This window comes from Sparus aurata, chromosome 16 (assembly GCF_900880675.1).
Source record: "Sparus aurata chromosome 16, fSpaAur1.1, whole genome shotgun sequence".
NCBI lineage: Eukaryota > Metazoa > Chordata > Actinopteri > Spariformes > Sparidae > Sparus > Sparus aurata.
Genome location: NC_044202.1, coordinates 20,658,139 through 20,677,317, shown reverse-complemented (window position 1 = coordinate 20,677,317; position 19,179 = coordinate 20,658,139). Strand labels below are relative to the sequence as shown.

At 39.2% G+C, this 19,179-nt stretch overlaps 1 protein-coding gene across 1 annotated transcript in view; it reads left to right on the top strand.

The window, feature by feature from the left end:
- The first annotated feature begins 3,672 nt into the window (after nt 1–3,672).
- The window catches only part of enpep (glutamyl aminopeptidase), a 23,122-nt gene continuing 7,615 nt past the window's right edge, over nt 3,673–19,179 (top strand). Inside the window, exons 1-16 of the mRNA XM_030392369.1 lie at nt 3,673–4,504; nt 6,176–6,317; nt 7,616–7,747; nt 7,888–8,008; nt 8,952–9,106; nt 13,637–13,750; nt 13,861–13,995; nt 14,141–14,206; nt 14,338–14,403; nt 14,929–15,089; nt 15,983–16,065; nt 16,331–16,467; nt 17,377–17,432; nt 17,515–17,662; nt 18,471–18,544; nt 18,760–18,864. Coding sequence (XP_030248229.1) covers nt 3,870–4,504; nt 6,176–6,317; nt 7,616–7,747; nt 7,888–8,008; nt 8,952–9,106; nt 13,637–13,750; nt 13,861–13,995; nt 14,141–14,206; nt 14,338–14,403; nt 14,929–15,089; nt 15,983–16,065; nt 16,331–16,467; nt 17,377–17,432; nt 17,515–17,662; nt 18,471–18,544; nt 18,760–18,864 — 2,330 coding nt within the window. The 5' untranslated portion in view covers nt 3,673–3,869. The remainder of the gene's footprint in view (nt 4,505–6,175; nt 6,318–7,615; nt 7,748–7,887; nt 8,009–8,951; nt 9,107–13,636; nt 13,751–13,860; nt 13,996–14,140; nt 14,207–14,337; nt 14,404–14,928; nt 15,090–15,982; nt 16,066–16,330; nt 16,468–17,376; nt 17,433–17,514; nt 17,663–18,470; nt 18,545–18,759; nt 18,865–19,179) is intronic.

The following is a 19,179-nucleotide window of genomic DNA, read 5'->3' as shown; positions in this document are numbered from 1 at the left end:
CTTTAATGTCAAAGATGATGTCTAGTATTCATCATTAGTTTACGTCACATATTATGTTTATTACGTGACCAGTAGGTGGCACCAGTAGATACAATATGTCAACTCACCATAACACTGCCACTGGGCTTCATAACAGGTGCAATTTTGGAATGTAATATTTTTGTATCATTACAAATGATAATAAAAGCAATTTGCAGGAAGGTTGAATCTTTTTGAACAAAGAGATGCACCTAAAAACATCAGAATCTATTTAGGTTGCTATGTTTAATAATAATAATTGCAGAATATTATGATGCCACAGTAAAGCTGACCTTTGACCTTTTGGATATACAAGTCACTTCATAATTTTTATCCTATAAGACATTTATGTAAAATGTTCTCAAGCTGTCATATAACTGTGGAATGGCCAAACATGTACACAGTGACCTTTGACCAATACATTCTAATTAGTTTGTGGTTTTGATTCTCAGCTACTATACCGGATGGACTGCCATGAAATTATGGCAGTATTTCCAGTTTTAGTATTAGTAGTATTTTCCTCTCAGGATAAATTGAAACTCGACCCAAACAGTATTGTAAGTAAAAAGTAATGAGAATGATTAATCAGTGAAAGAAAGATACCATTGACTTCAGAGATTTTTTACACACAAATTCAACACTGTATTGCTTTGAGGATTTTTCCTCTGCTATGACTCCTAGGGCAGAGTAGCAGCGCTGTGTCTCCCTCAGTGTTGCAGGAGAACTTGGGTGAGTGAAGCTATGAGACAGAGGAGAGATGCACTGGAATAGCTTTACAGAAGACGCGTGTTATGTAACACACCTTCACGCTATATTGTTGAAAATAGTATTGTCTTAAACTATATCTTGTTTGAAAATATATTGATATAAAAAGTTGAGAAATCACCCAGCCCTAAGTTCCAGTATCTTGGGGTCTTGCTCACAAGTGAGGTAAAAGGGAATGTGGTCTGCAGCTGGACTGGTACAGCTTCAACTGGCTGGGCTCACCCATAGACATAGGGTGTTGAACTCAGAGCAGAAAACTGCTGCTTCTTTGCGTTAAAACAAGTAAACTGGGGAGGATTGAGCGTCTGATTAGGATGTCCCCTCAGCTCCTAGTGAAAGTTAAACACACAGATGACACTAGGGGAGACGCTGTGGAACATCCTGCAGTCATATATTTCATCGAATCAGGAATGTCTGGATCCAACAGAAGTAGCTTGAAGACATTGCTGGAAGTGTTACCTAAAGTAGGAGACGGCTAATCAGAATCACGTATCATAGCTGAGAATGACAGCAGGATTTAGTGGTAACTGGTGGATGTACTTTGGCTCATTCATCTTTTGCAGATGGCTCTAAAGTGTTATATATAGATGGATCCAGAAAACACAAACTGCTGCGAAAACATCAACACTGAAAGGTCAGGTAGAAGCAGTGGAGGAAGCAGTGCAGCAGGTGCACTGAGGGTCAATTCTGTATGATCACACTCTGTCAATTGGAGGATAAAAATAACTATCAAGTATCAAAGCTATCTGAGCGTCAACAAATTAATGAATAACCTGTTTGTCTATACGGGAACTGATGATGGTGATTACAGTCAAGCTTTACAGTTGATAAGCACATTAACAAGTTAGCCATTGCTGTTGTTTCCTGGAGGGAAGTATCATAAATGAACATAAATTTTTCCCGTAGACATGGTGGAGATCATCCCAACTTCACTCCACTGCTCGTTGTGGCTGTTGAGAACATTTATGAAGAGCTGACTAGTTTAAGTATATCTTGGTCTTAAAACATACAAAGGGGCCAAATACAAGGTCCAGGTATGTTTAATCAGAATATCCTTTTCCTGTTTTTCTTTACTCAAGAGAGAATTGTCTAAATGAGAGTGTGAGAGTCGTTCTTTGTGCCTCTCGTCAATGATGAGGAGCCACAACATTTATCAGCATCTTATCTCTATGAAACTCGCAAGACAATAAAGATATAAAGATACAATCTGAGGACGAAGCTCAGGGTCAGGCTGGTTGCATAATTCAGTCTGCCAAAACTCCTCTGACACTTAGCTTCTATAGAAAGAAAGCAATATATTAAAAGTCCTTTAAGCACTCCCCAGCTGCTGCATTGGTTTAGTGTTGGACAGAACCTGTGTCTCACTGACACAACCCAAGGTCAAGTAGTGATGACCAAGTAATAACTAGTCTCACACTAAAGCTGAAAGTCTGCACTGGAGGTACTGTGGTAATTCTAACTGCAGGACCATTCCCCCTCTTGGAATCAGGACAATTATGATATATTTGGAACAGCATCAGTTGTGACACAATAATTTGACTGTAAGACAATCACGATTGCAAATTATGGAGGGATATCTGGAATGTGTGTGAGGCTCAAACTCTCAAGCTACTCCGTAAGTACATTTTGAGGGAGAGCAACAAAAAAGGCCAACTATTATTGAGTCCAAGAGGAGGAGGGGTCCTGCAAGTACCACAGAACCTCCAGTAAATTTTCAAGGCCATTAAACAGCCAAAACCTGTCAACCTTGGAGAAAGTTATGCAGAAAAGATTTTCAGCTCATGTACATGTGTGTACAAGAGTGAAAAGTCTGTGTAGGGTGAAGGTTGTGGTTGGACTTTCATTCAGGAGACTACTTTTCATGACCCGTTCAAAACCAGAAGTCAACGGTGAGTTATATAACTTACTAATGTGGAGAAGTTAGGCTACATATATAACCTTACGTAAGTCACTCATGTAATGTAGACACTAACAGAGTTTAAGTAACGTAGTGATTTTAACCCTAACCCATGATGTTCTGCTAAACCTGACCAAGTAGTTTTCTTGCATGCGCATGGGGAGCGACTAGGATGCATTTGTAGGCTACAATATTTGTATAAGTCTAGTCAATGGAATGTTTAGATACATTTCCAAGTATAAAATTGCTTTAAAATAAGATCTATAGTGGGGCCTGCGACCGTGTGTCATTATACATTAAGGAGGCTGCACCGCTGAGAGTTCACTCGTGTGTACACATAATTTTGTGACTGTCTGCCAAGTTGTTTGTTCACTTTTGGACCTAGATTCAAAGTCAAGGATGTCAGAAATTGGACATTTCAACCAGGAAATTCTGACCTGGGTTGTAATGCAGCATAAATGTTATGGTAATCTCTCATGTCTTGGTATGGATCAACGTTTTGGACGAACTCACCACCTGCAGGATCACTTTCAGGCCCTGCAGCCATGGAAACGGGATGAAAAAGTATTTGACATGAGTTCAGCATAGTTAATCCTACTACGGTTGCTCAACATAATACAGACATTGTTTAGCTGGTCTGCTCCCAAGTCACTCTGTTGCAATCACTGCCATGCAGAAAGAGCAAATGTAACAAGCGGAGCAGTCTTTTTCAAACAAAAGACTCCCCCCCACGGTATGTATCTGCTGTCGGCAGACACACACACACACACACACTGTGGTTTGCTTATTGCAGGCACTTACTTCATGTTCTATAAACATGTAATTACACAAATAACAACTTGAAACGCTTTTGAAAAACAACGCACATACAGGTTAAACTTTAGCCGTAGATTTACGGGCAGATAGTAGATGTTTAACAGGAGGGGGCGTGTTAACAGCACTTGGGACCGAATAAATCTCCCACTCAATGTGTGAGATTCTCTTCGGGTCCGACAGATTTCCCTTGCTTGCTTCTCCTCCTCTTTCTTCTCTCCACCCCTCAGCACCTCAGAGGCAAGCTTTGGATTAGCTCACACAATCTAAACACTGTAGGAGAGAAAGCCTGCAGCTTTGACTTCAGGTCAGCTTTAGAGCAGTTTCCCTGCAGAAAGTTGTGTTTCGTCCGGTGAGGTTTATGTGTTTGTAAGTCATGGTCGACAGCATGGACTTTGAGAAACAACAGAAGCGTTACTGCATCCGCACTAAGCATGTAGTCATCATCTGTGTGGTGGTAGTGGTGTGTTCTGTGGCGGTGGGCCTTGGGGTGGGCCTCTCCAGGTCGGACACTACCACCACCACCACTCCCACATCAGCCCCGACAGAAGAGCCTCCCCAGCCCCCTTTGCCTAGCAGGGGCCCCTGCAAGCCTTCCACCGACTCCAGTGGGGACTGGGTGAATTTCCGTCTGCCAGACTACGTGAAACCAGTCCACTATGACCTGCACCTGGAGCCAGACATGGAGGAAGATACCTATGCTGGGACCGTGGATGTCCACGTGGAAGTCACCAAACCTACTCACTACTTATGGCTTCACATTAGGGAGACGTTTGTCAGCGCTATGCCCAGGCTGAAGATGCTGAACGGCCAGGGGGGCGAGAAGGAGGTGCCAGTGAAGAGCTGTTTTGAATACAACACTCATCAATATGTAGTGGTGGAGGCCACAGAACAACTGCCCATCACAGGCCCCGGGGAGGTGTACGTGCTCAGTCTGGACTTCCAGGGCTGGCTCAACGGCTCTGTGGTAGGATTCTACAGGGTCGTCTACAACGAGAATGGGGTCACCAAGTAAGTTCTGATTTGATTCAGTCATAAACACACACACACACACACACACACACACACACACAATTCTTGTTAACGGAAAATCGAATAGGAAAGAAATTGGCATGCAGACCGAACAGAGCTTCAGTCTTGTAAGGAAATGCTGATTTTGCACTAATTGTTACTCACATTATTCAGCATTTGTTAGCATCAAGGGGAAAACAAATGTAGTATTGTGGTAGCAAGAAGATTTTATGCACTATTTGTTCATTATTGTTTTTATTTAAACACCAACAGTACATAAACAGATAAAGAACAATAACATAACATAAAAACGATATAATATAATACATATTTTCATGTGTTCTGAACATGTGTGAACAGTTTAAGACCCACCTGTGAATGATTTGTACATGTATAAAACAGTTTAATACTGCAAGTAAGGAATTGTTGGTGTGTGTAATCTACTATCTGTATGTGATTACTATGTTATACTATCTCAACAATTCTTCAGTCAGTTTTTAAACAGAATGTTCCATGGGATGTACTTTCTTATTTAATATGCATATCAGATTTCAGTTAGTAATTATGTCTAATGTGCCTCAAATTAATGGAAAACATCAGCGTGGCAGCATTGCAACAACATTAAGAGTTTTTGTGGCTGTGCTTACTGAGGTGTTCTGTGTCCAAAGGTGGACTCCTATTCTCTCTACATGCTTCCCCTCTGTCTGTCCTTGTTTTCTTTTTTCCGGTACAAGATTACATAAGCTTTTTTTTTGTGAAAGCAAAAATTAATTCTCATGACCTTGAATATAAATAACCACAAACAGTGTCATGGATATGTTATGAATGTGCAATGGATAACGATGCCAACAACTACTCGAGCTGATAACAGATCTCTTTCTATAAACAAACTCCATCTACTGATGACGGCTGTGCAACACGGTTGAAAACTCCAGGAAATGCTGTACGTGGACTCTTGTTTCGAACATTTCTCATTCTAATTTAGTCAAAAAACAAAACATTGTTGCTTTTGTAAAATTTTATTTGGAGGATCAATCTTGAGACACTGTTGTACTGTACACTGCTGTAGGTAGCTGCAAAAGCTTTGCAGTTTGCTCCTTCATGGAGAGCAGCTGGGCTCGGCTTGGATACATGCTGGTAACAATGTATTCCAGGGATGACACATGTTTAGACAGCAGAGATGTGGATTCCACTGAGGAAGAGTGAGTGAAGTGAGTTCTGTAGACCTTTGGAGTCTTTTTGCCACCATGAATACTAAATATCTAAACTTGACATAAAGCAGCAAGCAGCTTGACAATTAACTAACCAATTAGTAAATTATTTAAAATACAGATTTTGGACAGGGTATCACTATATAGTTAAGGTCTGGTAAGGGTCCTTACTGTCATAGTACACACTGCCCTGGCTGTATCTCTTTGGTCCACAGTGTTTGGTACCAAACAACAAAATGGTGCTCTTCATTTCATAAGTAGGTAGAATTCCCAAAGGGATCATTTTCAGGGGAAGTAGGCCTGTCTGATGCAGAATATCTGGTAGTTTCATTCTGAAACTATTTTACGTTGTTGTAGAGTATAACTAAACCATTTGGGGGGATACAAACTATAGCGAAAGATGTGAAGTACCATGTCTCTAATACTTTTTGCAAAAATCTCTTCTTTATTTCATCCACAGGAAGATTGCTGCCACTGATCATGAGCCAACAGATGCTCGTAAATCCTTTCCTTGCTTTGATGAACCCAATAAGAAGGCCACGTACAAAGTCTCCATTACTCATGATGAAAACTATGACGCTCTGTCCAACATGCCACTAGAGGTAGGACTTAAGTCTCCAATACCAAACATCAGCATTTTAAATACAGAGGTGCTGTTTCACTTCATTGTGCTAAACAGCCAAGAAAGTATGCCAATCAATATGTTAGAATTACACTAAGGGTTACATGTATTGGGCATGTTCACAGAAAGAGCAGAAGGAGGGATGAAAAAGAAATACTTATAAGTCACAATAAATACTACGAGCTGGCACCACCACTTGACATGCCAGTCATGGTGTATCCTTATTCTGAATTGAGTGGTACAGATGTAGCGTAATTGATACATTGGCTGAAGGCTCTGTTCCATTTAGCCTCAGTGGGCAAGCATGCTCAAGATGTGGGCTGTGAAACCGAAGCAGAGCACACACTCTAAAAACAAAGCACAATTTTATTTTGCCTTAATAGCACAAACTTTGATTGCTGGAATATTTTGCTGTCCATGTTACTGGCCCCATACAGCCAAAGTCCAGACAAAGGCTAGCTGTGCTCCATTTTTTAAAAATGTTCCTCCAGTGTACTTAATACTTTATAAAGTAAAGTCATAAAGCACCATTTTTCTCTTGACAGTGATTGTCCACTTCATTCTTAGCCATTGTTACTATGCAAAGCATGTTTGCGAAGCCCTGGATTTCTCCTCAAGCCCTGAACATGGAGAGTTATGTTCACAACTAACATTTTAATTACATCTTACTGTGTCTACTTATGACATAACAGTGTGCTAAAATAGCTAACAGCTCTATAGCCAATCAAATATATACAATATTTGCCTTGTGTTGCCAAAGAGGTCCTCAGAGCTACTGCAGGGGGGCCGCCAAATGACTGTTTGATATAAAGTATTTATGTCTAAAAGAAATGTGTCTGACATGAATTCAACACATTATTAGTAAAGATACACAATTAATCTTTAGAACTCTATTCACAGGATTCCCATGATTCTGTGTGCATTCATAAGAGCAAGCTAACCTAACCATATACTAAATCCCTGCTGTGTCTTTCTATCAGCTGAAGGATCCCTGGTCTGAAACTGCTGAATTTAATAAGCCCCACTCATAACAACTAATAATTATGGATTTGTTGTATGTACAGAATCACTTTGCCAAAAAGGAGCCTAATTTCTCAAACTTTCCCATGGTTGAGGGAAGAAACAAAGAAAGTGGAAGCCAGGCTTGGGGTGAACACTGAATACTAATAGCGGAGGAATTCATCTTGTGTCTCGGTTTTTGGGTCAGGGGATCCACCCAGCTCCATAGTTTGAGTGACATCCGCATTAACCCATTAGCCTTTCCCTCTGCCTCTCCAGAGCGTCCAACAACTGGCTGGCAATAAAAAGAAGACCTCCTTTGAGAAGTCTGTTCCAATGAGTACCTATTTGGTATGTTTTGCTGTGCACCAGTTTACATTTGTGGAAAGAACTTCTGCCAAAGGAATTCCGGTGAGTTTACTATTATGTATCACTATCAATGTCATCTCTTTGTAAAAAGTATTGATGTAAAGATTTGATAATTACTTACATTAGGTTTGCACTGTCAGGCATGTACCATATACATCCACACTGTGTGTTTTGCTTCACAGTTGAGAATCTACGCTCAGCCAAGTCAGATAGCAACTGCAGAATACGCTGCCAACACAACCAAGGTCATCTTTGACTACTTTGAGGAATATTTCAACATGTCGTACTCCATCTCAAAACTTGGTATGTTTAGACAAACTCTTACATAACCACCACTCTTATCACTCCACATTAAGCAAGAAACTGACTGGCACATTAACCAAAGCCTGTGATTTACGTTCTACTATACTGTTATATGTTAGGCATTTCTGATGTACAGTACTTAAACTTGCACCGATGTTCCACTGTTACAGTGAGGCACATACTTTTAGGGTCACAGTGTTTTCCAAAAAAGCTAAACTAATCTGAAAGTCCCCACCATAGGATCCTAGAGGCTGCAGTTTATTCCGTTGGAAGGATTTCCCAAGTTAACATCTTTCATTTGTCTGCTCTGACTAGTGACTAGATAGTATTTACAGTTGCAACTTACATTCTCTTTTGCACAACACTGCTACATTTACAAAGAGTGAGGGGTCTGGCTACTATTCAATTGCTGCTGCAATTTCCTGACCTTTATGTGCCTATAAATGTGTATTAATGGTGTCTGCCCCAAAAAATTTGTGTTGGTGAAAATAGAGAGAAATTGTCCTGAATGAAGCAAAAAAAGATTGTAGTTGAAGGTGATCCCATCGATAACAGGTGGCTCATCATTAACTTAAGGTGGAAGAAATTCACTGCAGTCTCTTAAAAGCACACATAGTTTGCACCTCATTAACAGACATGAAATTAGCATGCCCTTATGTCATCAGTAAACTTCATGTTAATCCACACGGTAGATTTTCATCTTCCTTGTCTACAAGGGAGGAAATGCTCCAATGGTGGTGCTCCAGGAAAAATCTGATAGTTGTCTAAAACCAGTTTTAAATAATTCCATTAAGGAATTTATTTGGGAATGAAGGATGCCTAATCCAACTTTGTCGTTGACAATCCAACTGTCTCACAAGACTGAATAAGGCAATTATACATTAAAACATGATTGAAGTGACAAGTGCTGACTTCAATGGACTCGTGCGTGGTTTTGATACAGATAAGATAGCCATTCCTGACTTTGGTACTGGTGCCATGGAGAACTGGGGCCTCATTACCTACCGGGAGACCAACCTGCTGTATGATGAGAACCAGTCGTCCTCCTACAACAAGCAGCGGGTGGCCAGTGTTATTGCCCATGAGCTGGTTCATCAGGTAACACTATATGCTTGTTATTTACCGAAATGCAGGATTTTTGTTCACTTTGCTATGTTGCATATACACCAATCAGCAAAAATCTTAAAACCACTGAACAAATGCACCCCCTCAAGGCTCTGCACTAGCTGATGGCAGCGGCACCCCTAGCAGGACAATACACCCGGCCACACCACAAAACAATTTCAGGAATGGCTCGAGGTACATGACAAAGATCTCACAGTACCCTTACCCTAACTGTCAGTGGTTGTAATGTTTTGGCTAATCGGTGTATATGAAACTGGGGTTCAGTGGTGGAAAGAAATGTACTTAATTTACTCAAGGACTGGACTTTTGTTTGGTACATGTGCTTGAGTTCATCCTTTTCAACCTCCTTTATACTTCTACATCACTGTATTTCAGAGCCAGATATAGCCACTCTATTAGAGTAGCATCTCGGCAATGTCACTCCTCAAATTCACCAGATCCAACACTATAATGCAGGGCCAGAGTATAAAGGCTCGGAAATAAAGTTTTAAAATTGGTGAATTTAGTCCACTAGCAAAGGCCTTCCGATTGGAACTCCTAACCGATTCTTCTGAATCCAGACATACCTGATGGTGATGACAAATAATTAATCAAGACATTTGTTTAAATATTAGAGATATATGGAATATATGCCATCTTTCGAATTTGACTGACGGTGAATCTTGTTTAAATGTTGATGAATTTCCGAATATCTTTGTATTTGGTTTGTCCCCCTTTTGCTTTATGACACTGTGCACTCCAGCTGCAAGGACTCCACAGGTTTTTGTATAAACTGTTGACTCATGTTATCCCGGCATGATCTGACGGTGTCCACAAAGCTTCTTCTTGTCACAGACTGATGGTCTTTCTCAGTCTTCAAGTGCCCTCATGAATATTGAATATGGTTGAGGTCAGGTGACTGTAGAGGACAGTCCATGACAGTCAGGACAATCCAGGACAATCGGGACTCCTCAGTCTTCTCTGGTCTTCAGTAGTTGTGTCAAAGCTTTGAGGTGTTTGGGCTCATTATCCTGCTGCAGTATCAATCCTCTCCACAAAGATCAAACCAGCAGGTGGAGCATGTCTCTGAAGGATGGAGTGGTGCTTCTCTACTCTGTGCAAGAGTCCAACTCCAGAGCAGCTCCAAACTCCAGACAATTCCAGACTGATACAGTTTCTAAAAAGTGTTTCAGATTATTGCACATGCCCCCTTAGTAACTTTGACTCTAGCCATTATTTGACTTGACTTGACCAAACACACCTCAGAGCTTTGAGCTAACATTTCCAACACCACTGAACATTTATGGAGGCACTTGAAGACTGAGAAAGTTGAGCAGTCTTGGACATCACAAGAAACCTTGTGGAATTCTGTCAGATCATGCTGAGATAATATGAGTCAGCAAGTTTAACACTGACTTGTGGAGTCCATACAGCTCGAGTGCATGCAGTCATCAAAGCAAAAGAGGGTCAAACCAAATTGAGATATTCTGAAATTCATTGACATTTTTCGAAGACTAAACTTTTTAACTCAAAAGCTCATATTATATTGTTAAAGGAGAACTTCGGTCGATTTAAACATGCAGCTTCATTGCTCAAGCTACCCTTGACTTGCCAGTACCGAAGACGCAAACACATTTGGTCAAACCATTACAGAACTCCGTGAACGCAGATTTAGCATTGAACGCTAACAGCATGGGGTCAGAACTTTACACTGTGTTTTAAGCGTCTTAACATGCTCCACATCTCACACCAAAAGTTATGCAACATCAGCAGACACCTTACAACACAGCACTGTAGCGTGTATGACTCAAAATGAATAAAAAAGTAGTTAAAACAGTGTGTTTGTGCAAGGAGCTACTTACCTGTTTGTTGACATCCGTGTCTTCCGGTAGCTAGACCAAACTAGTCAATCCGTCGAGCGTGCGCTTACTCCCTCACTGGCGGAGACGGAAACATATTCCAGCATTTTAGTGTTTCTACTATAATGTACATGTCCATGTTACAGCCTGTCATGAGCCATGAGCCTTACAATAGCCTGTTAAGCCTGTTAAGTGCACACTCGGTGGATATACTAGTTTGGTCTAGCTACCGGAAGATGCGGATGTCAACAAACAGGTAAGTAGCTGCTTGCACAAACACACTGTTTTAACTACTTTTTTATTCATTGTGAGTCATAAACGCTACAGTGCTGTGTTGTAAGGTGTCTGCTGATGTTGCATAACGTTTGGTGTGAGATGTGGAGCATGTTAAGAAGCCTAAAACGCAGTGTAAAGTTCTGACCCCATGCTGTTAGCGTTCAATGCTAAGTCTCCGTTCACGGAGCTTTGTAATGGTTGGACCAAATGTTTTCGCGTCTTCGGTACTGGCAAGTCAAGGGTAGCTTGAGCAATGAAGCTGCATGTTTAAATCGAACGAAGTTCTCCTTTATGCTGATTATATAATTTGCATTGACTATAAAAAAGTGATACATTCGAAACAACTGCAAAATAGCAGTGCTTTGAGTTCTCACCAATAATTCAGGACTTATAGCATTAACTTTACTTTACTATCACTAGGGGTAAAGAAGAAATAAAAGATATAATATATTCCCTAGACAGTTCCTTTAGATGTCTCAGTGTATACAGTTAATTGTCTTTTACCATGCACAAATAAAATGGCTGTGGTTGAGTCATTTTTGAAGAGACCTCAATGCACTGATCACTAAATCCCCTACACTGCCGAGTGTTTAACAATTAAAAAACTTTTATCTTTATTTGTCACATGGACAAGATTGAAAATGAAGTGAGTTCATTTGAGTTCAGAATTGTACATGTTTAAAATACTTTAGGGGTTATTGTTAAGCTTTTTATGGTACACAATCAAGAGTAATTTCTTTCCATGATATCAGCTGGTTGACTTTATAGGCAGATAAGAGGCCTTGAGGGAGTCAATAAAGTTTTATGAACTTCTCAAAGTTGAAGAATAAGGATTCAGCCATGGTTTATTTTGAATATGATGATGTACAAATAGTTCTCTGGTTGGCAGTTTTTTATGGGGCCCTCTCTCACATGTATCGAACAATAAACCTTAGACTTTAGACAATATTGAGGAAATGCTGTATACACAAATAAGGGGGACAACTTGTCCTGTCTGGTTTGTGGTAGTTTGATTGATTTAAATTCAGTCAAATTGATTCCACCCATACAGATCACAGCAAGGGATGTAGCTTGTTTGATTATATGCTAAAGAAAGATTTGTGTAATGAAGAGGAGGCCTGTGTCAAAATCTAGTTATAATAACGTGATCTGTATTCAAATGAATGCAGAGTCACAAATAATAGATGCACTAACAGTAAAAGGCTTGTCCCACTTAGATTGGGTGCAAATAGATCATACTGAATTTACATCTCGACAGCACTAAGTCCATCAGTTGTCCTGTCATACTCACAACGCTGCTTTTCGTACTTTTTCAAACACTTTCTTCTATGGTTGAGTTGGCATCAATAGAGCTTAACATGTCCTGCATGTATTTCACATCCAAAGACTTCCCCAGGGCACTTTTCTTTTATCACATTCTTGGATATCAGGTTTACCCAGTCACAAGTCACTAAAACAGCATTTGGTCAAGAGTACTTAGAAAAGTTGGTTGTTAAATGTGTGGTTAACATTTCTTTATCCAATTGGAGTAAATGTATTGTAAAAACTATTGAAAAAGATGATGATGATATTATTATGTTTAGAATACTACATGTATCACTGAACCATGGATTGTGTGAGGAAACAGTTAACAAGCTCAGACACAACCCTGATATAACAAGATAGCCAAAAAACTCAATTGTGGTGTTCTCTAATTTAAATTAAATAGAATTTCAAAATTGAATGCACCCTGTTGTGTGTGTTACTCAATGTCAAACACTGTTAAATTTAAAGCTTGACAGCAAATTAGTAGACTAGCCCTTTTGAACTACTATGGCTTTTAATGTAAAATATGTAAGGAGAAATGTCATTATACAACAGGGTCGCATAACACATGAACGTTTTTTTAACTCCTTCATGCTACAAAAAGATAGAACATGCATACAGTTAATAATGAACATAAACAGGTAGAGCATTGTTTGAAATTACGTCCAATGTCCATCCACTTTGTGTGTGAGCACCAAGCATCAGTGATATAAACACGCTCTGTTGGCTTAGAACAAGGCGCTTGTCTCAAAGTCTTAGTCCAAAGTGCTTCTGCATCTGCAAAGCTAAAGTTAGCAGTAAGTGTTGGGTTTCATTGGAGGTAGATGACCAAAGACCCCTTAACCTCTTCTTTGATAACTTGTGCAAAACATGCAAAACAGAAATTAGCAATGCAGGCCTCTCTCTAATGCACAATGAGCCTGTATCAAACAAATGCTTAATTCTCTCAGCATCAAAATGGGGATTCAAAGGGGGCCCATATCTTATTTTTACCCAAGGGAACAGGCTATGCAGTTCCTGCAGATTCTGTGAGTATTTTTGTTTATGTGGATCCTCAGAACTCAAGTCATTTCTGTTTTTTCAGTGGTTTGGGAACATTGTGACTATGGATTGGTGGGATGACCTCTGGCTTAATGAGGGCTTTGCCAGTTTCTTTGAGTATATCGGTGTGGAGAGAGCTGAACCAGACTGGGGCATGGTGAGTTTCCTGTAAAGATGCAACTAGCTGTTAGTCCCATTGACATTAGACTAGTCATTTTGAGATCTTCAGTAACCTGAAACCTGCCATTTGTCTCATGTGGTACACAGCGAGACATCATGATCATTAGTGACGTGCTTCCTGTCATGGTGGATGACGCCCTCCTCTCCTCTCACCCAATAATTGTGAATGTCTCGAGTCCTGCAGAAATCACGTCTGTGTTTGATACCATCTCATACAGCAAGGTACAATTACTGGAAAGCCTCACACAGTAAAGCATCAATCGAAGATTCAGAAAAATACTATATGCATAACATTACCAACATGGTAATGACAATTTACCAAGCAACAAAATACTATGTGTAATGAAAATAATCCAACTGTATCCAGGGAGCTTCTATTCTGCGGATGCTAGAGGACTGGATGGGTAAAGACCAATTCAGAGATGGCTGTCGAGTAAGTGAAAGACTATTACAGCTTCATGACTGATATTTACCAATGGATCAATCCTTTTGATTAATGTCAATGCAAGTTTTCCAGCAGCTCACTGATAAGCCTTTTTTTCCCCTTTTTTTTTCTTTCCACAGAAATATTTGAAAGACTACACGTTCAAGAATGCTAAAACAGCCAACTTCTGGGCATCTCTTGCTGATGTATGTTCTAACTTCATCAGTTTTATACATGATTTTTGGACAAGGGTAGATTACTACTCAATTTTTAAGTTATTATATCAATAACTTGGGAAAAGTGAAGAAGGTGGATATCAATGACATGTCTGTGTGTTAACTACAGAGATACTACACGATAAGGTTAGCCAAGCTTAGCATAAAGACGAGGAGCAGCGGAAAAACTGCTAGCCCGGCTCAAAGTTCAAAAATACACATCGAAGTTGACTGATTAACATGTTGCATCCTGCTGCTTCAGTCTTTATAGAAACAGAGATATAACTGGATCAGACTCTTGAAAACAGTATGTCCAACTGCCCAGTACTTACTTTTACTGTCTTTTTGTCTATACCCAGGGGCCAAACATGTCTTAAAATGTCTAGGCTAACCACATCCTGACTCCTAAACGTCTCACTCTCAGAAGGAAAACAAATGAAAAATGTTAAAATAATGTTTTAAGCTTTGTCTGTGAACATCTCTGAAGAATAGCCATTTCCCCCTCTCTTGACTCAGGTGAGTGGGTTGCCAATTGCAGAGGTAATGGATACATGGACCAAACAGATGGGTTATCCTGTGTTGGACTTATCTGTCTCAGAGACTAATGCCAAGCTGAATCAGAAGCGTTTCCTTTTGGATCCTAATGCAAATCCCAGCCAGCCTCCTACACCTCTCGGGTCAGTGATACAAAGAAAATAAAATGTACAATCCTGAGATCCAATCCTGTTTTAACTGGATAAAGATGGCAGCATCCTATAATACTTTATGATAAGGTGCAAAAAAACAACTTGGCTGTGTGTTCTATTATGAACAAGGTTTCTTGGGGAAACACTGACGAAACATGAAAATGTATAGTATATGACTTACATTTGTAGTTCATGATAACAGGCCTAAAACCTAAATACTTTTTGAGAACTGTGGTGTTATTGAATGATATTGTGGCTGTAAGAGATAATAGACTTTCTATAATCAACATGTGCTCATGTTAGAATTCTGATGTACCAAAGTACCAAAACATATTTTTATGCATGTATCAAAATGGATCCATTTAAGCTACACTAATTGATATTTTTATATTAATAATTGATTTTATCTTTATTTAACCAGGCAAGTCATAAAAAGCAAGTATTTTGTTTACAATGGTGGCCTGGTCAAAAGCAAAGATTCTTGAGTATGAGGGAGAGTAGGGGCTAAAAAGAAAATATATAAAGACGTGAATTATTTCGGCTTTACTGTCCCCAACTTAACTGTTTCATGGTAATTCATGCACTATGACACACAACAACATATATATATATATATATATATATATATATATATATATACATACATATATATACATATATATATATATACATATATATATACACATATATATATACACATATATATACATATATATATACACATATACATATACATATATATATACATATACATATACATATATATACATTTTTATATATATATATATATATATATATATATATATATATATATATATATATATATATATATATATATGTGTGTATATATATATATATATACTATGAATGTGTTTCTGTTCCAGGTACAAGTGGACAATTCCAATCAAATGGCACTCTGTGAAAAGCGACAAAAATGCGATGGCGATGTTTAACAAGGACAGCGCAGGTATCATACTCAACCTAAGTATTTTCACATTAAAAGACATTCAAAACAATCAATGTGATCAGCACCAAGCTTTTAAGCCAGCCAATGACAGACAGTGTCAAATGTTTTCTCATGATAAAGATAAGAATATAGATGATAGCTTTCAGATAAATTGGAAAGTGATAATATAATTGTCTTTACACATATGGACTTAGATGGTCCAGCTTAATGTTATTTTTCACTCACTTTCAGCCTAATGCTGTCACAATGACTGTATTGTTTTCAGAGCACGTCATCAGTGACTACTCACCCTCAGTGGATGGGCTGCTGAAGGTTAACAATGATCACACTGGATTCTACAGAGTCAACCATGACAGCAACATGTGGAACACCATAAGTAAACAGCTTCAAGACAACCATCTGGTAAAATTGTCCTCTGTCATCTACACTCACACTGAACATAAGTACACACATGTGTTAATATGTTCAATTGATCTGAAGTATTCTGAGAGAAAAGTTGCACTTATGAAACAAAAGTAATTTTGAGATGAAGTCACAACATTACTGTTGAAATCTGAATCATTGGAGAGGAACTTGAACCCCAAAGTGAAACACTGAGGTGACAGAGACATAAACGTTCTTAGAATTATTACTCAAAAGCCAGGCACTAGTCAAAACCAGGAGATTGATCAGAGAGGACAAACTTAAGGGACAGGTGAGAATTATTGAATCAGGAAACAGGCAAAGGGTTCAAGCTGGCAAGATCCGCAGCTGGTATCAATGAAGGATGGAAGGGCAGATGCAAACTAGACAAATGGCAGAGTAGTAGTAAATATGTGAAATGGCAGACAGGAGGTCACTGCAGTGCAGGAGGGAATGGCTGGATGGCAGATAATGTGAACAATGAACAGAATGAATGTCATCATCTGGCTGGAGTTGCTTTCAAAACACAGGACTAAAATGGACTATTCATGACCCATAATTGTTTTGCTCTGTCATTTTATGGGTAGGGTTACCAAACCTGTAATTGCAACTTTACCAAAGCCGTAATCTTTAGAGAACTGCTCTTACAGGCTGTTAAGGCCCGGTATCAGCATGGGTCCCGAGTGATCAAATCACAGGTTTATCTTCATATTAAGCAAGAAGGGAGATCTCATCACAAGTGGTCACCAGAGATGCATGTAAAGACGCATGTTAATGTCAGGTGTGAACTGACAAACTGAGAGCTGTCCAGCAGATGGCTGGTAATTCCATGTCTGAATTACCTCTTACTGTTAGGTCAATCTTCTATTTGAAGATTAATCTTCTATCTTCTTCTTCTTTTTTAAACAGGAGTTTGATGCAGCTGATCGAACAAGTTACATTGATGATGTTTTCGCTCTTGCAAGGTATGATTTCACCTCAACTCGGGAACATTCATGTCTCCAATCGTATACAGAGATTGAAAATGCTTTTAATTTCCCTGTTCAGGGCCAACGTTATAGATTATGGCAATGCCTTCAACCTCACCAAGTACCTGACAAATGAGACTGACTACATAGTCTGGGAACGTGTGGACTCCTCGATCACCTATGTTCGGGACATGCTCTTGGGCAAGGCACTCTACCCCAAGTTTCAGGTATGTAAGATGCCAGCTGATTCTTCTTCCATGTGTAGAGCTATAAAACTTCGATCTTAAAAACTTCACCTCAGTTTATTGAGTTTATCTGTAGCCTAAACTTTAAACTTACCACAAAATCAAAACAAATATTACAGTTCAACATAACTCATAAATGAAGTCAGTGGTATAATGTTGTGGTTGGTGTGCAAAAGTCTCAGTGAATTGCACATCAAGATTTACATAGCTTAAAGTGCATTAGGCATAAAATTGCAGCCTACTCACTAACAGATATCAGCCATCTTAATACACCAGATTTTTGAAGATGCCTTATTCCATAAGGAAAGACTGAAACATCTCAACATTTCCTATTGCACAATGTTACAGAAAGTGAGAAAATATTCTTGGATCTTTCTCTTTATCTGGATCAACACCAAAAGTTAATGGGGTCCATTCTGAGCCGAGACACATCCTCCATTCACGTTTGGTGGAAATCTGTGCAGTAATTTTAGTGTAATCCATCTGACAAAGCAACCAGCCAACAAAGCAACCAACCAACTAACTAGGGTATATGGTAGAAAACAAGCTTTTATTAACTTAAAAGAAAAATGTTCCTAGAAAAATCATTCTTTTCCTTTATTTGCCATAACTATTGGGGGTCCTTGTTATATGTTGAAAAATTGAATCACCCCGTTACAAGACAGTATACTATCAACATGATTTTTAAGTCAAAAAGTTACATCATGTAGAAAAAGCCAGACTGGGTAAGTAAGGGTTTGTATAGTTCTCTGGTGATAATTAAAATGTTTTTGATTTTTCTTTTCTCTAGCAACTGTTTCGTGACCATGTTAATTCAATTGCAACCAAACTTGGATGGAATGATGAAGGGACACAGACAGAGAGGTACAGACTCAGCACTATAAGATACCTCAGATCCTTCCTTGGTCTCTTTTACATTGTACAGTCAGTAAAGATGATAGGGTTGGGTTACACTAACAATATAATTAGTGTTGGACTAAATGTGTGATCTTTCATGCTAACTCATGCCCTAATTTACCAAACAATGTAAAATGGATGGATGGTGATCCTGTCATGTGACTATTGGATGTGTCTGGCAGGTTACTGAGGGAGACTGTGCTCGGCATTGCTTGTCAGATGGGAAGTCCGGAGACTCTGAATGAAGCCGCTAAGATCTTTGACCAGTGGATTAATGGACAAATTAGGTATACATCCTGTGGATTATCTGTGGGCAATTTTCCTTACAGCCATTCAATGAATTATTATAAAGTAACAAACAGTAGTTTAAGTGTATTTTCATCATCCATGTGTATAATCAGCAGAGTAGAAAATAGGATATAGAGGAACTGGGCAACCACAGTGTGTTCTGCCATCTAGTGTCAGCTCCATTATTGTGTTAGCAAGTTGTAGTGACTCACTGCCTGCTGCTGCCTGCTTACAGTGACAGCAGCATGGGTACTTGTGTTAAAGGCCCCCAGTTACTTATGAAAGTACCTCATGTTGATGGCCACCTAGCTAGT